At 34.7% G+C, this 22899-nt stretch overlaps 1 protein-coding gene across 2 annotated transcripts; it reads right to left on the bottom strand.

Annotated features, from left to right (window-relative positions):
* Positions 1-873: 873 nt before the first annotated feature.
* LOC117337422 (annexin A7-like) lies at positions 874-21208 on the bottom strand. 2 transcript variants are annotated; one of them, XM_033898406.1, is made up of 17 exons: positions 21111-21208; positions 19315-19340; positions 18504-18708; positions 16388-16464; positions 15760-15840; positions 15121-15165; positions 13396-13476; positions 12646-12660; positions 10167-10440; positions 8669-8763; positions 6285-6398; positions 5786-5876; positions 5528-5628; positions 4826-5077; positions 3504-3579; positions 2693-2805; positions 874-2193 (listed from the first exon to the last, which is right to left on the bottom strand). In XM_033898406.1, the coding sequence occupies exons 2-17, from the start codon at positions 19327-19329 to the stop codon at positions 2068-2070; spliced, it is 1761 nt and encodes a 586-aa protein (XP_033754297.1). In that variant the 5' UTR covers positions 19330-19340; positions 21111-21208; the 3' UTR covers positions 874-2067. The 2 variants fall into 2 exon arrangements, with proteins under 2 accessions (XP_033754297.1, XP_033754305.1); XM_033898414.1 differs by lacking the exon at positions 12646-12660.
* Positions 21209-22899: the final 1691 nt, after the last annotated feature.

The raw sequence follows: 22899 nt of genomic DNA, 5'->3' as shown, positions 1-22899 counted from the left end.
CGTAAAATCAGGATTCATTGGTAAATCCACTAGTGCATCATAAAATAATTCAATTAAGATTTTGTTTATAAAACATATATCCATGTATTTATGAATTTGTATAAGAATTCGGCAGGGATATAAAACCTTAGATTGTCAAAAATGTTTTTTTTTTTTTTTAGTAAAACCATAGTTCATTTAATTACTGACAATAAATTATTCCAATAGGATAAAGATGAAGTCTAAACATGATTTACTCTAAAGAGTGATTTCTGTTGGTTTTGTTAATTTATTTACGTCCTATTAACAGCCAGGGTCATTTAAGGACGTGCTAGGTTTTGGAGGTGGAGGAAAGCCGGAGTACCCGGAGAAAAACCACCGGCCTACGTATACGGTCAGTACAAGGCAACTGCCCCACGTGGGTTTCGAACTCATGACCCGGAGGTGGAGGGCTAGTGATAAAGTGTCAAGACACCTTAACCACTCGGCCACCGTGCCCCCTGATTTCTGTTGTTCATCAAATGTATAAGATAAGGTACAGAAATGAAGTGTGAGATTCGATTTTTGATTAGATTACAAAAATACATACATGTACCAATGGTACAACTGTGTATATTAAACAACTGCAGAAAAAACAACATCTAGAAAAGAAATTTTATTTCAACAAATACTAAATTCTACAAAAAGAGGTGTAAGTATATCACAGCCTAAAGATTTGACAAAAATATACGTTTCTAAAAGTTATATCAGGTAGTCGAGGTAATAACATTATGCATTCCAAGATTTAAAAAGTATTTTACAGTGAATAATACTTATAACCAATTTTTATTCATATTGCAATTAATTTTAAATATAAAAGCAGAGACATTACTTTCTGACCCAGAACATTTTTTAAATTTTTTGCTGATATACATTTATGTACACTGGTGCGATATCATAATGTCCATATGTTTTCTGTAACAGCACAGGGACTTGTCCATATTTATATACTTGGGTCATTATAATAAATATTTTAATAAATGGGTAGAAAATTTGTGCTACCAAGTCCCTGTGTGTTGATATCAGTACGCTGAAGAATTTAAATGTTTTGTTATTCACGTTTAATATCTTAATTAGTTAGGAAAACAAGTTACGTTCCCTATATTTTCTTGGACGGAATATAATTTACTGACAGGACTGTAAAACAGTGAAGCTGGTGTAAATTATGTAAAGTTACATAGAAATTAAACTTTATCCATGAAAACATTGTTATGCTGAAAATAAAATACATTGTATGTATTAAAAGCACAAAATTGCAAATCTGTTTTGATAAAATAACAAGTGACCACAAAATATTCTCACACTATTGCAGTCATAATCGCGTATATCTAATTAAGCTAGTAACTTTAAACTCAAATCTATCACATGTAATAACTCAGAGAGACTTTGTCAACTTCTCAGAAAATAGAAAAATGGAGACGGTGTTTGGTCTTGTGTGAAAAATGATCATTCTGTAATTTTTTTCTATTGATTAATTTAATTGTAGATTTTATGTAAAAATCCACAATTTTATGTTTTTTTCCCTCTTAACCATCATTTCAGTAAACAGATTCCTTATAACTTTTATTTCCTCCATTAGACTATATACAGAACATAGGCACTTGTACTTATATGTACAGTAGAATACTATAATTATTAGTCTTTATATTAAATGAGAAGTGTGCATGTTTGATATTTGAATTGTTACAAAAATTCAAGAGGATCTTGAATGCAATGAAGCTAGGATCAAGTCATTATAATGATGTTGTAAAAGTTTATCTGTAAATACAGATAATTTAAGTCAGTATACAGAACCTGTATAAGATATACAACACTGGTTTTAACATTACATATCACAAATATCACAAATATTTTAAAGACTGATAGAACATTAATATTATCCACAACACAACATCAGCAATTAAGATCTTATGGTACCTTATGACTTATATTGAATGATCTTTGACAAATTTAACAAGGTACAAGTTTTTCTACAGAAGTAGACGCACGAAAATATCCGTTAGCACTAAGGATCTGCCATTCAGATTATCACTGGTAGAGTTATCTCCCTTAGTTTTTCCCAACAATAGCCTGTAGAAGCTTTTTGTAGTCGCCACTACAATCCTCCTTAATCCATCGCCATAATGTTTTATTGGTCTTCTTAAGGAAACACTCCTTTATCTGTACCATGTCAATCTGAAAATTTAACAGGCACATCATAAATAAATTTTTACAGTTTATAATGCAAAATGTTATATACAATGTACAATTTTATTTTGTGTATTGGATAATTTTTAAAGGAATTCATTTAATTAAAAGATTTTTTACTGCTAGAACCATATGTAGAATGAATTTAGTAGAAAATCCACAGAAAGAAGAATTTCTAATTTTTCCTGAAATTTCTTAATAAAAAATATCTTAAAGTTCCCTTAATGACCCAAGGATTAATTCAGTCAAAATTAAGTTAAAATCCTTTTAACTGTGAATTACGTAGAAGATTTAAAAAGATTCTCCACTATTGAAACCTGTTCCTTTTCTACAAAACAAAACTGCATATTTGCTCTTTAAACCGTAATAATCCACCAGACCAAATTTGCCCATGCTTGGGATCCTAAAGTGTCATTTGCAGACTAACTTCAGTTTAAGTGGACAAAATGGTTGTTTGATCTATGATGATTATAAGTTGGATACATACCTCAGATCTGGAGACAATGATACGAATGAGATCATCATCATTGGTTCCAAGGCCTTTCATGCAATCGACCAAACGGTCGGCAAAGAACATCGGTCGGCAACGGATACTGGCCACTGTATAACACATAGTACGTATTAAAAGAAAGTCTTAATGATAAAAATATTCACATTTCTTGCTGAGCAAAATGTTACTGAAATACAAATTCACAGCCAAGATGAAATAATCTGACACAATTTTATCCTTATTCTCCAAAGAAATTAATAAACATTTGTCAGTAATTGACGTAATTACAGCTTATCCAGACTGACTAAACTAATTAAATAAGCAAATAAAAATTAAGAACAGAGTTACTTCCCCTTAGACCATAAATGATATAATCAAATCTCTCGCAGACAGTATATTACATAACAGTGTTTAAATCTACCGAAAACTGGCTATTAATGCATGTATGTACTTTATATTTCAACAAACCACAGCTATATTTAACAGTCTGGCTGAAATTTGGTTTGTTTTTGTTTAATGTCCTATTAACAGCCAGGGTCATTTAAGGACGTGCCAGGTTTTGGAGGTGGAGGAAAGCCGGAGTACCCGGAGAAAAACCACCGGCCTACGGTCAGTACCTGGCAACTGCCCCACGTAGGTTTCGAACTCGCAACCCAGAGGTGGAGGGCTAGTGTTAAAGTGTCGGGACACCTTAACCACTCGGCCACCGCGGCCCCTGTCTGGCTGAAATAATATTATAAATGAACAATGCTGTACATAAATTGTATGGTCGACTGTCAAATCAATGTCTATTATCAAATCGTCTTACCAATGGTGTAGAGTCCCTTTTTAAAGCTCCCAGATGTTTCTCGATCAATGGAGTTCAAAACATCTCGCTGGGTGAGCTGTGAATAAAATAAATAACTTGCTGAAAATTTTTATTTTAAACAGAATTTGATCAAGAATACAAGTAATTGGACTATCATAAGAGATGTAGATGTACGTTTTTAGATTCTTCCTGACAGTGTAAAGCTTGTACGTGTGCTTTAATTAACTATTGTACCAAATAAGCAACCACTCGAGCTTCAAACATCCGTTTTTTATACAGATATGAGCTTGCTTTATCCATTAGATACCTCTGGCCTTTAGCTCAGGAAAAAATGAAATCCAATCAGATGATACAAACCAATGTTGCCAGCATTAAAATGGTTAATCTAGCTAGCAAGAGGAACAAAAACTACTTGTAATGCTTATACATTATAGGATGCACTTATCCAAGAATTACTATATATATATATAGACTGTATACCGTTTTGTATATATACCGGTACATATATATGTGTATCTTACCTGCGCTGACATATCTAAACGTTAACTGTCATGTGAGATTAATTGAATCTTTCACCCACTTCATGAGGGCGAGACAGGGGGATCTCAACTCACAGAGAGATTAAAGAGGGGAATCTGAACCCCCCCCCCCCCCCAGGGGATTAAGAGAGGGGCATCTCAACCCCCCCACCAGGGCATTAAGAGAGGGGATCTCAACCCCTAGAGAGATTAAGAGAGGAGGATCTCAACCCAACCCCCCAACCCCCCAGGGGATTATGAGAGGGGATCTCAACCCCCCGGGGCATTAAGAGAGGAGGACCTTGACCCGCCGGGGGATTAAGAGAGGGGCATCTCGACCCATCCCACTTGAGGCATGAGAAGACATGATAAGAGAAAAATAAATAGAGATTGCTTTTTGTTAACAACCTTTAGGTCAAGGTCACAATGATTCATAATGACAGAGCACTGAATTCCATTGTCAGTTGGACGATGAAGGTATACTGCAACTTTCATTAAGGTCCAAAAGTTATACCGGATGAGAAATTATCAGAAAATTTGTACTTTGATCATTGATCTTAAGAAAAAGTGGCAGTACTATTAGAACTATTTACTTTCTTATGGCGAAACAGAAGATATATTCTGAAGCTGGCAAGCTTTGTGTTCAACTTAAGAATCTCCCTCTTTAAAGTTGAGAATTCCCTTGTCACCCCAAAGGTGGTAAAATTTTGATTTTATTGCTTTTCCCAATCATCATTTTCAAGCTCCACCCAATATTTGATTAGATATCAATCGTACCTGGTATGTTCTATTTAAAGCACTTACCTTGACATACTCGTCCCAGGTAGCACGGAGCTGATACGGGTCCCGAGTAGCGAAAATTCGGATGAAAGTTTCCTCATCTGTGCCCCATTTGTCCTCTCCTGCCTTGAACAGTTTTTTGGCATCTCGCTTGGCTTGGTCCATATTAGCCAGCTTTTGAAAGTCTACTGTGAAAAGTCCAATGCCTTCCCCATCTCGTTCTATCTCTACAATAGCATTCTCAAGCCGTTCATCTGTTATCTCACTTCGTCCTCCCTTTATTTGGAACAAAAAAAAACCCACATTAAACAACATCCAGAACTCTATTTTGCCCTCTACTTCAAATTTCTATCCAGGTCAACCAGCTAAGTGATTAATATAAGTTGATATAACTTGTTTAGTTCAATTGTTGTGAAACAAGCATGCTGGGTATTGCTCAAGCATACAATATGTCCTCTACCATCCCCTGCTAAAAATAGCAACAGTGAGCTGGACCTTGACCTTAATTCAAGCTAGATCTGTAGCTAACTCATACTGAAGATACATATACCAACTTTCACTATTTATACATACCTTGAAGCATGACTGAGAAAAGTGCGAACATGCAGTCTTGAGAGAGAGACAGGGAGAGAGAGGGAGGAAACCTATAGTCCTCCTGGTTTCACCATTCGAGGACTACTGTACATAATAGATAAAGTTTACACACATGTAAGCTTGGTTACATACCTGAGCTGCCGAGATGAGAAGTCGTTTGAAGTCCCCAGATGTATCATCTCTGATGTCCTGCTCAATCTTGTTGTCTGTTTCCTTACGGTGTGGACTTACAACTGTTCGGAAGAAATTGATATTAAAAATTTTGTAAAAAATGCAGAAGTTGTAAAAATTTCAACCAATCAGCAACATCGCTGTTGTTGCTTTGACAATGAAACCCATATGCGGTTGTATTTACAGTCCCTTAACAAGACAGTTAGAATATTTACTCACCATCTGCGTAGCATTCGCGCATCTCCTGAATCTGAGCATTTGTCCTAGTCATCAGGATCTCAATCAAGCTGCGTTCATCAGTCCCAGGACCCTGTAGACATAAAAACAGTAATTAGCTTTACTCATTATAAGACCCCTGTAGATTTTAGTCGTTTTTTCTAAATTACAAAAAAAAAAAAAATGAAAAAAACAGTTTCCGTTATTTGAAATTTATTGAACTCTGTTTATTTTTATCTATATTTTTTTTGTTGCTTGCATGCTTTGTGATACATGTACAATGTACTTGAATTCAGTAAGGTATTACACATCAGTAATCCTGTGGTCTTCATAACATACCCCTATATCTTTACAATATACCCCGAGATATCCTTAAACATACCCTAAGATGATGATTTGTATTTTTATCAGACTGAGGTGTTTGATATTGAAGTTTGTTGTGTTAATTAACGAATTAGTAAGTGATGAACATTTTTTTATTGATACAAATTAAGGTACTTACGTAGATAGCCTCCTTAACTGACCAGGCATCATATTTAGCTGGGGGCACAAACAAACCACGAACGGTTCCACGGAAGTTACCGCTCAACTCACTATTAAGATCTTCGATCAAATCCTGAAAGAAAATTGTGAAAACTTGGTTTAATGTAAAGCTATTTAGTTAATTCATGTACTCACATTTTTAATTAGCACAATGTTGAATTTTGAGTAGTACTTGCCTGAGAAACCAATTGCTAAACTGAAATTTACTTTGCTGTTATGGCTTTCAAAGAGAGTCGGTGTTAAAGAAGGTAGATATTGCTAAAATGTTAAGTATGAGTAATTAATACAGTAGAAAGCCAAATATGTCCTCTGCCAGACCCTTGCTAAAAATAGAAACAGTGACCTTGACCTTCCCCAAAAACCATGAAACTCAAACTTGAAGCTACTCGACATACTGAAGTTACGTACCAACTGTCACCAACATACCTTGAAACATGGCTGAGAAAAGTGCGGAAAACTGAGTGAACAGACTGACAAACAGACGGATGGACAGACAGACAGTCAAACAGGGAGGAAACCTTATATAAAAGTCCCCCAGGTTTCACCAGTAGGGGACTAAAAAGCATACTGGGTATTGCTAAACATGTCTGTTCCCTTCCAATAGAAAGTGACCTTGACCTTGACCTTGACTCAAAATCCCTGAAACTTACGTTGTCTGAGATATTATGGTCCTTAACATTGTGTGAAGTTTGATCAAAATCCCTCCAGGAATGAAGCCGCTAGAGTGCTGACAAGTGTTGGCGTCACTATACACATATGTCATATATGTACATTTAGACAGACATAGAGGAAAATTACTGTACCCCCCTCTCCATGGAGTTTCACCAATAGGGGACTAATAAAATATGGGATGGGGCACCATTCATGTCGGAGGTTATCACAATAAATTTGTTAGATAGGTCTACCTGGAAGTTACTTTCTGTCCTCTTCCTTCAGCTTCCTGCCTTGTCTATAGCCGAGTATGGGATATCTAGTTAGGGGCAATGCAAGGCTTTCTCTGAGGGCTATTTGGGGCCATTAATGGGCCCTATTCCCAATTGAAATTATTTCATATTTAACGCAAATTCCCAAAATTTGCCTTTTACTCCTGAAAATCTTTCCCAATTCATCAATTTTCTTCCCAAAATAAGACAAAAAGGCCCCTTCCCAAACCAGTGAGAAAAAGCCCTGCCATGGGACCTTAATTGGGGACCCCTCCAGACTTGAGGAAGAGGATTTGTTTGGTCAGCCAATCACCTCCTAGCCTGCCCTCATCTGGCTGCCTGCCTTGTCTAATAGACTAGTATGGTATATGATAATATGTCAGGTAATTAGGGGCCATGGAATCTCGGGGATCCCTCCACTGAAGGAAGAGATAAGGTCATTAGGGGCCATGGAATCTTGGGGATCCCTCAACTGAAGGAAGAGATAAGGTAATTAGGGGCCATGGAATCTCGGGGATCCCTCCACTGAAGGAAGAGATAAGGTAATTAGGGGCCATGGAATCTCGGGGATCCCTCCACTGAAGGAAGAGATAAGGTAATTAGGGGCCATGGAATCTTGGGGATCCCTCCACTGAAGGAAGAGGTTAATGTTTGGTAATTAAGCTAATCACCTCCTAGCCTCGGCAGGTTTCAGCCAATGGCAGCCAAGATGTGTAGGGTACATGTGCTCTGGCTTGCCTCAGCAGGTGCAGTCTCAAGAGCACTTTAGAGGTAAAATACACTGAGGTTCTTCGTCACTGACATGTTATCAATTATCAAGGTGATTTCAGAAAACCCTATCCCATCCATGCCCGATATATTCATGCATAATCTTCTATTAATGATAAGTATCTTCTATGTTGTAGTTATTAATTTGTAATTATCTCTTAGCAGAAGTCCAGTATTTCATCATTTGTGGACTGTGTGCAGTTATCCATAGTTAAATATTGTTCCTTTTATCTAATCTGTGTTACCCAGCCAAGAGATTCCACAAGGAATACTAGAGTCCGGCTGTAAAGTTGAGTAGTCTAAGGGTAAAGATGACTATGACCATAGATGATGTCGTGTTGGGTTAATCGGCTTTGATAAAACAGTTGACCAGGTTCTGATGAAGACGCGTCTAAGTGTTAAAACAGTTTATTTGATTAAAGCTGATCAACCAAGCACGACATTGTAAACAGTCATCTTGACCCACATTTGTAAAAAGTTGATGTTTATGTCATTAGAAAGGAATGATATAAAGCTTGTTTTCTAAATACCAATAATAAATTCTACAAAGGTCATTTAATCATAAGATACATACTGATGAAAGTTAATATCCAAATTAACATACAATATTATAACTTTCCTGGTTTTTCACAATGTACAAACCAAAACTCACCCTGCCATATGCTGTTTTGAATTGCTTCTTGAGTGTTTGTCTTTGTGCGTTGGATCTAGTGGAAACGACATGGATGATTGCATCCTCGTTAGTACCTGTAATATTGATACATCAGATATATACAGGTGAGTGAAGGTACTGTATAACCTGTCTAAAGAAGATGGCACTGAGACCAGCATTAATACAGCTGATTAACAAAGGTGTCCAGTTTATAAAAACTGGCAATAGCCAATGTACTTTGACTAAAATAAAAACTAAAAAAAAGTAAATTTCTGTGATTTAAATGTTTACAAAAACAAAGGAAAAGCTGCCTGTTTCATGAAGTGCAGTAAAATACAAGAAAGCAACAATAAAGAGGGAAAATGAGAGACAAAACAATTATTAAACAGGAATAGACAGGGATGTGAATTAGACAGAGGCCAGTTTTAATAGGTTATACTGTGTTTATATCTAGTAAAGTCAGGTGTCAGGAAAAGTCAGATTTCAGTTATTTAGTAATGTCCAGTGTCAGTAATGTCAGGTTTCAGTTAAGTCAGATGTCAGTAATGCCAGGTGTCAGTTAAGTTAGGTGTCAGTAAAGTCAGGTTCATAGTAAAGTCAGGTAAAGTTAGGTGTCATTAAAGTCAGGTATCAGTAAAGTCAGGTGTCAGTAAATTTAAGTGTCAGTAAATTTAAGTGTCAGTAAAGTGAGGTATCAGTAAAGTGAGGTATCAGTAAAGTCAGGTGTCAGTATAGACAGGTGTCAGTAAAGTCAGGTGTCAGTAAAGTCAGATGTCAGTAAAGTCAGGTGTCAAGTAAAGTCAGGTGTCAGTGAAGTCAGGTGTCAGTAAATTTAAGTGTCAGTAAAGTGAGGTATCAGTAAAGTGAGGTATCAGTAAAGTGAGGTATCAGTAAAGTGAGGTATCAGTAAAGTCAGGTGTCAGTAAAGTCAGGTGTCAGTAAAGTCAGGTGTCAGTAAAGACAGGTGTCAGTAAAGTCAGGTGTCAGTAAAGTCAGATGTCAGTAAAGTCAGGTGTCAGTAAAGTCAGATGTCAATAAAGTCAGGTGTCAGTAAAGTCAGGTGTCAGTAAAGTCAGATGTCAGTAAAGTCGGATGTCAATAAAGTCGGGTATCAGTAAAGTCGGGTGTCAGTAAAGTCAGGTGTCAGTAAAGTCAGGTGTCAGTAAAGGCAGGTGTCAGTAAAGTCAGATGTCAATAAAGTTAGGTGTCAGTAAAGTCAGGTGTCAGTAAAGGCAGGTGTCAATAAAGACAGATGTCAGTAAAGTTAGATTTCAGGTAAATCAGGTGTCAGTAATATTCGGTGTCAGTAAAGTAAGGTTTCACTAAGTTCAGGTGTCAGTAAAGTATGGTGTAAGAATATAATCAAGTGTTTGTTAAGCCAGATTTCATCAAAGGTGAAATTTAGTATAAATTCAAGAACAGGTATAGACATTATTTATCAAGTCATCATAAAACTTTATAACATAAAGAATAAAAAAACTTCTGACAAATTACTAACCTAACCCCTTCATAGCCCATCTGAGGTATCTGGCATCATAGTCTGCTTTCCAGTCTTCCCCACTAATTTTGATGCCCTCTGCCTGATCTTCGTCTGTCATGTGGTATAGCACAACTGGGTCTCCTTCTTCGGGTTTTTCGGGCAGGTCCGGGTATTTAAGTAAGGGTTGAACAGTACCAGAGGTTATGTCAAATGTTCCGGACAGTTTCAGGCGTTTTGAACATTCTACTTTGTACACATTCTTCAAGTGAGCTTTTATCTCATCCGTCAATCCCTGTTTAACAAAACATATCAAATCATTGGGATCTACAATTTAATACTGGGTACGACCAATACAAAAACATATATGGTTTTGGGTGGTCATCAGGCCAAACAAAATTTGTGAATGTACATTTTGTAAACATATTAAGGTAGGTAAAACCAAATTTTTTTAGAAATATTTCCTTTATAATTTTTTTATAAGAAACAACTGAAACAAAAATTTCAATATATATGCAGAAAAGATTTTTTCAAAATATATACATGTAGTTTAAGACCAGTCTAATATTAAGATGACCCTTCCTTTGCATGCACTGCGCTGTCACCCTCTATCATTAAGAGGAAGGAATTATATTCTAATTATGAAAGGTATTATGGCTAATAAATGATAAATAGAATACGTTATGAACTTAAATTTGAATAAAACAAGAAATGACAAATGTAAAAAAAAAAGGAATATTGAAAAAAATTAATTAAATATATAACTTAATTAATTACAGGGACTAAATTGTTAGATTTCATTAATTTTCTTCATGCATTTGATTTGCAAAAAGCATTGTGGTACTTGAAATTAGACTGTTTACAAAATTATGGCACTTCTTGCGAAACATTGGCAATGTTTATCAACTCCAAAATACTGGTGAAAAAATACTTGAAGTACTATCTGTCACCTTCCGCTGCTTTTTATCAGAGAGAGCTGAGTGTGTCATGTGATTTCAGTACCCTCACTTTCATCCAACAAAAAATGGAATCTGAGGTAGTGAAAACACCTGTCAAATGCAAAGGCATTGTTTACACTTGCCAAAAGATAATGAAATGAAATAGTGACTACCAGTAGGTCGTTCCTATTCTATTGAAATATTTCATGTTTTAGGAAAAAAGGTTTGGACACTTTCAAACTTTATAATTAACACAAAGTGCATACTTTCTTAAATACTTGTAATATTTATTCCTTTGTTCTATACAGTGTATGTTATTGAATGAAAATCAAACCATCTAGTTCCTTTGATAAAAGATAATATAAAAGAAAGTAATCAACATGATTACCATATCATATTATATATAAACATTATACACGGTATTTAATGACTACCTGGTATGTTCAGACTATACAATGTAGTTCAACATCATGAAATTTGCATAAGTTATAAACCATTACCTATGATATATAATCATTATAAAATAATAATCGCTACTGTGAAAGGAAAGTTTTGTACTGAATATTTCTTCGATAGATGAGTTAAGCATTAATGTAAATTCATTTTTTTTAAATAAAAAATATTGCAACATAATCATTCGTTTAAGTATAGGATATTTGATATTTAATTAGCTGAATTTGTTAATTGATAAAATTGTTAAAAAATGACATCAACACCTTTCAAAATGGTCATTGTTACCTTTTTTGCTAGGAGCAGAATATTTACATTTCATTAAGGAGGTTGGTTTTACCAGAGACCTATATACTAAATTTGTATATAGGTCTCTGGTTTTACTCACAACACACTGAACAACAATTGAATTATTATTGTATCAAATTATCAATCCGTTCCCAATTTATGTAAATGTTAAGAAAAATCAAAGAACTTAACCCTAGCTGTAGACCACAAAACAAGATACAAAATATACTTATTAAGTATTCATAAAAAATTTAAAAAATGATCCTCTTACCAAATTTGTCCGCTAAAATTCAATATGTTCATTTTAAACTTTTTTGAAATTTGTAAAGACCTAAGAAGAAATAATAAAACTTTCGTTTTGGTCTGTTAATTCATTTCCTAAGATATTTTCACATACATTTGCTATAGACCATTGCTTTTTTATTTCAAAACATTTGTTAGAATTGCTAAAAATTGAACATAAAAAAACCCTAGCTACTACTGCAGTAATTTTTCTGTTTCTTAAAACTAATCAGATACCTGAAATATTGATGTAATTTACACTGACAAATAAGCAAAATGGTAATTCTAACTCAAAATTGATTACATTTAAATGAGCAAAATTATGAAACAAGAATTACATGTAATAATATCTTGCCTGTCCTACTTTGTAGGTAATTGGAAGGTTTTAGCAAACTCAAAAAGTTCACAAATATTTCTGTAATTTGTCGAAAAAAGGCTTAATTAATTGTTTTCAAGGATATTCTTAAAACAACAAAAGAAAATTCACTACTCTATGAATGACAAAGGAAAATGAAATTTTTGTAAGAATAATATCAACTTACCCCAGATGACCCAGACTGAAATTCAAAATTTAGGAGTGAAAATCAAATGTGATGTGAGACGTCAGTTTACGAAAATTTAAACATTAAGTTGGCACTGCTTTTCTGGTTAATTGAAAGTAAGAAAACATCGGTGACGTGTGCTTGGTGGGTACACAAACAAACAACACATTTTAATTTCTTGGTACTAGGGATTCTTTTCATTGGTTTGTGATGGGAACATTTTTCCTCATTTTGGAAAAAAATAGTGAATTGGGAAGGAAATGTTCAGAATTAAACTGCAAATTTAAGGAAATGCGCTATAATATGAAAACAAATTTGATGGCAATTCCTGGGGACATTATCGACCCCCAAAATTGAGCCCTCAGTAAAAAACTTGGGTAATCAAGTAAACTTTTAGAAATTGAGAAAATGATAACCGCTCTAAAAAAAAACATCAGTAACTATCATAAATTCATAGAATGAGTTATAGATACATTGTATCTATCAGAATCACTTGTAATAAATATGATACATTTTTGTGTTTTCTACTAAAAACCATCACATCATACATAAACTAATTTTTAAAATATTTTTGCCCTGGATGTAGTAAAACAAAAACATGTTAATCCATGTGCTGAAAAACACAACCAGTGTGATTTTAAGAGAAATTAAAAAGGGTCACATAAGACAGTTGGTCATTTTATTCAGGTAGTTACAAGAACAGGTTTGACTATTACGAATTCACAATGCCACTTTTATAAATTAATTTACCTCTTCTTCTTCCTCCTCTTCTTCCTCCTCCTCCTCCTCTTCTTCTTCATCGTCCTCCTCCTGTTGGCGTTTTTTCCTCCTCTGTCAAATAAGCAGTGCACAACAGTAAGTCCCTGAGTCTTGGAAATAGATCAGAGTCTTTTTTTTTTTTTTTGTAAGCACAATTTTACTGTATACAAGCCATTGACTCATGCTTGTTATCAGTATAAATAGAGGCTATTGTCATTGCTAAGAACGATGATTTCTGACTTAACCCTAAATATGGATAATATAGAAAAAGTAAACATAAGTTCCAAAAAAATAAGTAAATAGATCAAAAAAGTGTCCAAATAGACATGTAATATACAGAGAGTGGAAGGTCATTTGCTTGTTATCTATATACTACGTCATATACACTACAAGTTGTTTTTATGGTTGCCAGCGGCTAGGCACCGCATTTTGCACCTTATACCCGAATGCTTGTATTCCAAAGTTGTTGTGATGACGACAAGCCTTAGTGTCAAAACTGGTAAACATTTTGATTTCTGTCAAGAAACCCAGCTAGATGTTGTCATGGTAACTTTTTACCTCAGACATGTAATATGTGTCTTCTCATCAAAAAGTCTCACGATACATGTACTTTTCATATACATGTACTAGGTATAAAGTATATCCCCACCTCCACCCTCACCCCTTTTGTATAAAAAGTACCCCTATCAATTCAAATCTCTTCTCTTTCAATATTTTCTGTCTGTTCTACTAAACAAACTGAATATATAATTATAACCATAATAAAAGTGGGGAATAGTGTCCAAGTTCTACCCCTAGGGCCGGAAAATATCATGGATAATGATTTTTCAACAATTTTGCTTCCTTCCCTTCCCATTTGGGAGGAAAGTAGTTCTGATTCCAATACATGTATGTAGAATCAATATAGACCATTCCCTTCAACTTCTCTGCTCATCAATCTCCCTCCCTCCTTATCACACCCCTACCAAAATGTACTCTCTGATATACTTTTAAACTCCTATGTATCAAACATATGCCTCCTCACCCCTACATTATTAACAGTGTAAATAGTATCTGAATAATTGATGCCCGATACTGGTTCCAGATTTTGAGGCAGGATCTCCTTGTAGTAGTTAGTGACTACCTCACTGAACAAAATACAGGAGGCCTGTCACATGACATCCAGAGAGCAATTAAGTTAAAGTTTTCTGCCCTCAGCCACAACCACAACAGAACAGATCGGTTCATATCTCAGCTGTGGAACAAAAACCAACACGGGTAAGGAGCATTGAACCACACACTGTCGGATATTCACTGCAGGTTATGTGGCCCGCACTTTAACGGACTGAGCTATCACGGCCCCTGAGTAAGATGTAAGTATATGCATGGGTGGTTGGGTGGCACAGTGGTAACACACTTGCCTTTCACCTATGCGGTCGGGGTTCGATTACCCGATCGAAAGTAAAAGGTTATGGGGTCACCAGCCCGACCACGTGGGTTTTCTCAGGAAACTCTGGTTTCCTCCCATAGTAAGACCCTCAAGTGTTTTCATCCAGGGCCAGCAAGCGTGATTAATATGAGTTGATGTAACTTGTCTCGCAATTGTCGTAAAATAAATAAAGTTTACATTTTTTACATTTTACATGCATGCAGCACACATGTATTAAAGTCCATGTGATAACTCAATAGAGATTATCCTTTATCTGTTTTTATCAAGATATAAACAAGTTGTCTTACCTGCTTCCTCTTCTTCTTCTTATGTGCCTTTGCCTGCTCCTGGAACTACAGATTAAACTAAGATTCAACAATATTGTTTATGAATAACCATGAATTAAAAATATTAACACAGCAGAGAATAGCAAAACTGTATAACATCACTATGCTATTTAGACCAGATCTACTAACAGACATGACCACAAAGATGTGCCTACCATTGCTGATGTGATTAGTGAATGCTGAAGAAATGAGTTTGTACTCGGAGAAAAATTGTATCTGTCAAATATAGTCTTGGTTATAAATCATTCATGCAAAATGTTGACCTTGAAACCAACAATCAGTGGTACTACTAAACATGACCTTGAACCCGAAGTAAATGTTGGCTGCCAAACATGACCTTGAACCAAACAATATGTAGGAATGTAAAACATGACCTTGAACTCCAACAAAATGTTGGCTGCAAAGCATAACCTTGAAAACATGTCCTCGAATTCCAACAATATATATGGCTAAAAAATATTACCTTGAACCCAAACAATATGACATGTAGAGACTCCAAAAGCATGACCTTGACTCCCAACAATATGTAGGGCTGTATAGATGATGACTTTGAACACTAAAATGTGTTGGGTTACCACAACCTTGACCTTGAACACTTACCATTTGCTGCATTTGCATCTGCTGTTGTAACATTAAGTTGTTGTAGCTATCATAGTTGACAGTTTGTGGCATTTGTTGTTGCTGTAATACAAAAATTAATATCTCAATTGATTATAACCAAAACAAATGTTCTTACTGTACCGGTACATGAGTATATGTTACAGAATATAATTATAACAATTTAATTAACAAACATAACTTAAATTCAAGACAGCCAATGTTCAATTTCATCAAAACCGAATACATGTACATGTATACAAAGTTATCATCAAATCAACATATAGGGCTAAAACACAGGGTCATCATTTGAAACAAATTCTTTACCATGGTTCATATGTGTACATAAATTAATACATACATTTCTATGTACATGTATATGAAATATGGACTGCAGGTAGAGAATTTGTATCACTGTCCTTGCGGATATAAACACATTTTTTTTTTCATTCAAACAGGTACCTTATATGATTAAGAAGCAGAGAATAATTAATCACAAATTTTCCCGTTCAATAAAGATAGATAACATCACATAACTGTACACATACATAACTGATGTCAAATTAAACTACATAGGTAATTTGCACAATTGGTTTCTAATGAAAACAGGAGTTAAGATATTTAGACGGACCTGGGGCATGGCTCCCTGGTAGGAACACTGCTGGACTGCAGGAACAGTAAAACCAGCCACAGCACCACTATGGTATCCTATAAAAATAAAATGAAGAATTTAAAGATTGTGAAAATAACATAAAACATACTTGCACTATTTATACTAATCAACCACTAATAACACATTACCATAGATATATTTATCAACAAATAAACCCCTGTCTTCAAATATGCCCTGACTACAAACACAGCTTTTTGTCACTGGTTTAGGAAAGGCCATTTTTGTCTCATTTTGGGAAGAAAATTGATGAATTGGGAAAGATTTGTTCTGTAGTAAACTGGGAATTTTGCTTAAATATGAAATAATTTCTTTTGGGAATGGGGCCCATGAACGGCCCTAAAAAGGCCCAAGAAAGTCTACAAACAAACCTCCAAATAAGCACCTGTCATCAAATAAGCCATAATTGGTTGGTGCGATAATTTTGACCTGTCTATAAAGGCAACCTGTCTACAGTGACCGTTTTTATGCCTCCCCTTGGGCGGTCATTATAGACAGGTTTGACTGTAATACCTTGAATGTGTACTGTTCAACTATATGTTGTACCATTAAGCTAATTAAAGGGATAGCGTTACAATATTTACCCAGGGCTCGAACTTAAAGGTAGCCCGATAGTCTGAGACTAGTAGATTTTCTACCCGAACTCCGAGGATTCCGATGTTGAGCACATGGTAAGTCTTGGTCATGTTCGTGTTTGTATCGAATGAATTATAAACGGCACAATCAGGTTCGTTTTTGACAGCTCGTTTTTGACACATGGTAAAAGCGTTCTTAGTAACTGATTATGGACCGCTACATTCAACGTCTTAGGAAACGGAAAGTGGGTGATTGTGATTCTGATGATAATGAGGAAAGAGAAGATCACAAATGCGAACGGAAGTTCAAAGAACAGCGGCCGGCAACAAGAATTTCCGTGGGTCGAAATAGACACCACAGGACAGTTCATGACATGCAAGGTATGCAAGGCCTATCCAGGGATAAGTGATCGTAAGGGTGCCTTTGTTAAGGGTTGTTTTAATATGAGAAAAGACACACTAACTGCTCATGCATTGACAGATCAATGTCTGACAAACGTGGTCAAAAGTTAAATCCTACTGTACAAAAGAGAGTCAATGCATTATTTAACAGTGCATGGTCGATCATATATTCTGCCGTTTCTCCAAATTCCAATACTCATTTATTTATTTTATTAATTTAAGTTATGATGTTATTGATATTACAGTTTATATCCTGATTATTATCACAACAGATTAGTTAAGTATTTACTGCTGATCTATTACACATGAGGACACATACATGTACAATATCATGAAAAACATGATAATAAATATGTCACAATTTCCCATCGATATTCATTGTTATTTCCAGTATTTTCGGGCTAGTAATTTTCAATTTTACTAGCCCGACTTGGCTAGTGAAAGTTACATTTGGACTAGTAAAGTTTGGAATGGCTAGGCCGACTGACTATAGTGGTTTTGAAAATAAGTTCTAGCCCTAATACCATGTGCGGCCTTGACCTGAATGAAACTATTTGTTTGTACAAATCTGCATATACGTGTACGAAGTCAATATTATACATGTATTGGTGTTGCACTCTTTTTATAAGCCATCATGTGATCCAAATTTGGCACAAGAAGACCAACACCATATTGAAATACCTACAGATAAACCCTTATCATATGAAGACTATTATTATATGATTATATCCTGAGTTTCCCCTGTCCCAGATACTAGACTAATAGACATTCTGACAGATAAATGCCTGGTGTTGGGCCACAATGCACTAGTGTAGGAAAAAAATTAATTCTCCGACTCTGTTTGGCGTTGCTAAGATTTTGGTACAGACAAAATAAATCGGCTATGACAGAATATCTACCTTAGAATTACAGGTAAATGAGATATTTATGTATCTAAAACACTTGTTTAGTTGTCCACCAGACATCTATCTGTCAAAATGTCTAAGTCTGGTGTCTGAGGACCAGAGGAAACTTAGGCTATATATTATAATACAAATGTACCTTAATATAAAGGAACAGTTACCTAGCCAACCATACTATAAGATCGATAGTGTACTCACCTCCATATCCGCCATGTTGTCCCCCTGGGGGTGGGGCAGACCCTACAGAATATCCACCACCATAAGCTCCACCATATGAATTCACATTGTAGGCACCACCCCCATAACCTCCGAAGCCACCACCAGGTGGGGGTGGGGGGCCACTACTAGGGGGGAAACCTCCATATCCTCCTCCCCCATATCCTCCTCCACCAGTATAGTTACTCTGTAATCAAATAACATTTTCTTTATCTCAACATATAAATCTCAATTATTAATTATTTTGAAGTTTTATTAAACTTGGGTTATCTCCCTTGTCTTTTTTTTTTCTTTAATTTTTTTTTTTATTTTGTTGTTTTTTTTTCTTTATTTTTTTAAAACTTTTTTTTAAAATGTTATATTCTTGAACGCCCATTTACATGAAAAACATCATTAAGGTCAACAAATACAACAGAAATCAAATAGATAAGATTGATATGTATATTTACATAAATGCACTAAAATAAGAATCACTATAGTAATGTAACCTGTGTATGTGTAAATGTATCGCTAAATAAAATCACATACATAGTATGTATTATTGTAACATTCAATATAGTATTCCATGAATATTAAGTTTGAAAGCAGAAATATAAAATCGTATAAAGGAGTTTTTACATTATGTCTATACAGCACAAATTCGGGTACATTTTATGTCAGTTTTCTTAATTTACTGATACTTGTGTCAGCCTCTGTTAAATACATGAGTAAAATAGTTCTAGAGCAGGTAAAATTAGCATACAGTCACAATTTGTCAAAATTTCAGTTCAAAAATTAAAATAAATAAACTCACCCCGTAATAGGCCATGCTTCAGTTCCCTGTGAAATGAAACATAAGCAATATGTAGTACAGTCTAATATAGTTCCCTCTTCCATACTTTTAAGATTTTTTTTTTTTTAATTTTTTTAAAAAACATTTTTCTAACATATATGCTATCCCAGATGTAGGTGTTTTCTGCGGATTGATATTCTCAAAAAACGGGGGCTTTTTCTGGAGAACGACAATGTGATCCATTTGCAATGGAAATTATCTATTACATAAGTCCAATTCCCAAAATTTGCAGTTTCCTCCTGAAAATTCATTCTTAATTAATTCAACAATTTTCTTCCGATAATAAACAACATGACCGTATCTCATATCAGTTTAAAAATTTCCAAGATCCTAAAACCTGTTAATTTTGTTGTGCATCATGTGTGTGCACATTCATATTTTTTTTCAAATGCCTGTCTAACAGATGTTTTGTGTTTTAACAATCAATTAACACTCCAGTTTAAAAAATCTCATACATTCTGTAAGTTAAGTTGGATGATATATAATTACAAATGTACAAAAAACATCCCCCTGCAAATATCACCTTCAAAATAGATACAACCTTGATCTATACATCAAATTTTATATGTAGATGGTTTAATATATATATACATATAAGCATGTACTATAGTCTTATGTGAAAGACCAGGGAAAACAAGAGATATCTTTAAACAAGGGGAACCTATACATGAAATTTGAGAAAGATCCCTTCAGTACTTTCTGAGATTTAGCGATAACAAGAATTGTTTACGGACGGATGACGGACCACGGACGCAGGGCGATTTGAATAGCCACCCATCTGATGATGGTGGGCTAAAAAGATGAACGGCATAGTTTTAATGCTGGTGGTTATAATGTTGAACTGCTGGTGAAATAAATTAATGATCTAACACGTTTCAGCACTGATAACAAAATTATATCAGTTTGAATCATTTTTGGTGATAATAAGACTGCATTGGAATCAGGAATATAATTTTACAAATGTGTCATTTGAAAAGTTACATCCCCTTATTCAGCTTGCATTCATCTTAACGTTGTTTTGTTTTTAACTGTATATCTGCATTTTGCATTTACCACTACATTGACCAATCACATACTTCATCTTGACCAGTAACGCCACCTGTCGCGTCATATCCGGGGCCAAAAGAATATTATACGGCTATGCAAAATTACGATTTATCGGATATTTAAAATTTTGTTATTTGTGGAACCTCAAAGACTTATATTATGGGACTAATGGTCCTTCAGCTGAGTGACAGAGACTGTGTTTAATACTGACGGTATGTACAAGCCACACCGACCTATTCCTTTTACACTAACATAAAGTTCAGTTTAAGGGAATTTTGCTGATTTTAAAGGTTGAAAATGAACGTGAATGTAACAGTTTGAATGATGAAGACTTTCCCAAATATGGAAAAGAAATATTAAAGTTATTAAATATACATTTTTGTGCAGTTATCCTCATTTTAATATTAAAATAGCCTAGTGCAATAAGGACATCGGGTGGATTTACTCAAACACCAGCTAAATCTTTTAATACTATCTATCAGATTTTCAATCGTGACAAGAAGATGACATGCATGCTGAAAATATTGTCGATTATGGATTGTTTAGACATGTACATATAACGACTTCTCTACTGAAGTGCATATATTTCTCTCGTACAGTAACATGGCTTTATGAAATATTGCAACGTTTGAATTGCAGTGTTGTTGCATTAATATTACAATACAGGTAATTACATAAAGTGTCTTACGTGTAATAACGAACAAATTTACCTGATACGACAATACAATGCCGTCCTTAGTGACTGGTAAACACTCTTCTCGGATGTCGATCTAAGTGAAAGCGACGCTTTACACACCTGGCGGAAGTTACCTGTGTCGTCTGCTAGATATGTATTGATTGATTTAGATATCGACATGTTCATATTTAATAATAAATTCTGGAAATTAAAAAAAGAAGAAACAATCCTAGTTGACACATTATGTACAGTAGATAATTTATACACAAATAGGGATTAAATTCCATTCATTTATGAAATAACGTCGTGCAGATCTATGAATGAAAGCTGCTTATTTTCCCCGCCAAAACCCAAACACAAAATTGGCGTAACGTTACTATGAATATACAACAATAAAATTGATTAGCAGGCCTTGACTTTTACGAACATGTTTTGTTTTCTGTTAATGTTTGTGGAATAGTTGTAATTGATTCTAGTTCAACGAAGTGAATGGATGTTTACAATAGTTTGAAAACAATATACATATTGTACGTTATCAGGCATGCAGGAGCTTCTGTAGGTCTATATCAGTGTTTTTCAACACAACAGCTAAAATGGTAAAAAGAGCCGGATTTTATCATATTTGACGGTATAAAACATTGAGTATACACAGGCAATTTTCTTCACGTGAAATTCACATGAAATTCATGTGAATTTTACGTGAACATTTTGAAAAATGTTCGTGTGAAATTCAATTTCACATGAAAAAATTCACATGAATTTCGCGTGAATTTCACACGAATTTCATGTGAATTTCACGTGAAAAAAATTCACGTGAAATTCACGTTGCCTGTGTATGCTTCATATAAAGAGATACGTAACGCACAGTATATTAGCTGACTGGCTGGGACACTATGCATTGCAGACTGATGAAGTATGTAATTAAGAGGACAAATGCGTACAGGGGCATGTTTAGTCTTATATAAAAAAAAAATAGCCAGATTACCTATAATACAGGTATTCTGGCTATTTTTTAATATAAGACTAGACTACATGCCCCTGTGATTCTAGAAGCCAGGGACTTAGAATATTATCATAATTTTATACGTCACTTACGAAATTTATTCTGACTTGTTCAACTGACGCTTTAAATAGCAAGCTCCACAATGCCGTATATTTTAAATGTCCAGTGTAGGCACAGTACTGAAATATGTTGTTTTAAAACATTTAAAACGAACTTATTGAAAGACAATCATTGCCATCTTTTTTCGTAACTTTACTCCAACACATACAATATTGTCTATGGGTATAAACTATGAACCCGAAGGATAATTAACAAAATGGTTGGGATTATCAAATATCCTGTTTTGAATATCAATAGCATTATTGAACCATAACAAATCACAGGTATGTATTATGAGAAAAGAATTGCGAAATACGTCTGCACGTACATATTACGTAATGATAGCCATCGTCGCCAAGAGTGACAGTTATGATACATTTTCGTTTATTTATTCGTTAAATATTTAATTTGTTTTATTGATTTATTGATTGGTTTATTCATTTGTTTATATTTATTTATTTATTTATTTATTTGTTTTTGTTTATTAAACGGACTAAATAATTAACTGGAATTAGTACAAACTAACATTATAATAGAAAGACACAGCATTTCCATACTAACTTTGCAATTATCATTATTTTGGGGAAAGAACAAAGATTTACGTTTTACAAGGTGAACTCATGTACATAGCCCGAGTTTCCTCTGGCCCTGATACCAGACATATGTTTGGTATGGTGCTAGAGGAAAATGTAGGCTATCGTGTACACTATATAGCAGAAAT

This window comes from Pecten maximus, chromosome 1, assembly GCF_902652985.1.
Source record: "Pecten maximus chromosome 1, xPecMax1.1, whole genome shotgun sequence".
NCBI classification, from domain to species: domain Eukaryota; kingdom Metazoa; phylum Mollusca; class Bivalvia; order Pectinida; family Pectinidae; genus Pecten; species Pecten maximus.
The sequence above is the reverse complement of the archived record's forward strand: the minus strand, read 5'-3'. Positions and strand labels throughout refer to the sequence as shown.

Coding starts and splice junctions, on each gene's coding strand:
- LOC117337422 (XM_033898406.1), bottom strand. Junction 16,465..18,503: donor ACAACATGGCGGATATGGAG/GTGAGTACACTA, acceptor TTATTTTTATAG/GATACCATAGTGGTGCTGTG. Junction 6,399..8,668: donor TCAAAACAGCATATGGCAGG/GTGAGTTTTGGT, acceptor ATTTTCTTTCAG/GATTTGATCGAAGATCTTAA.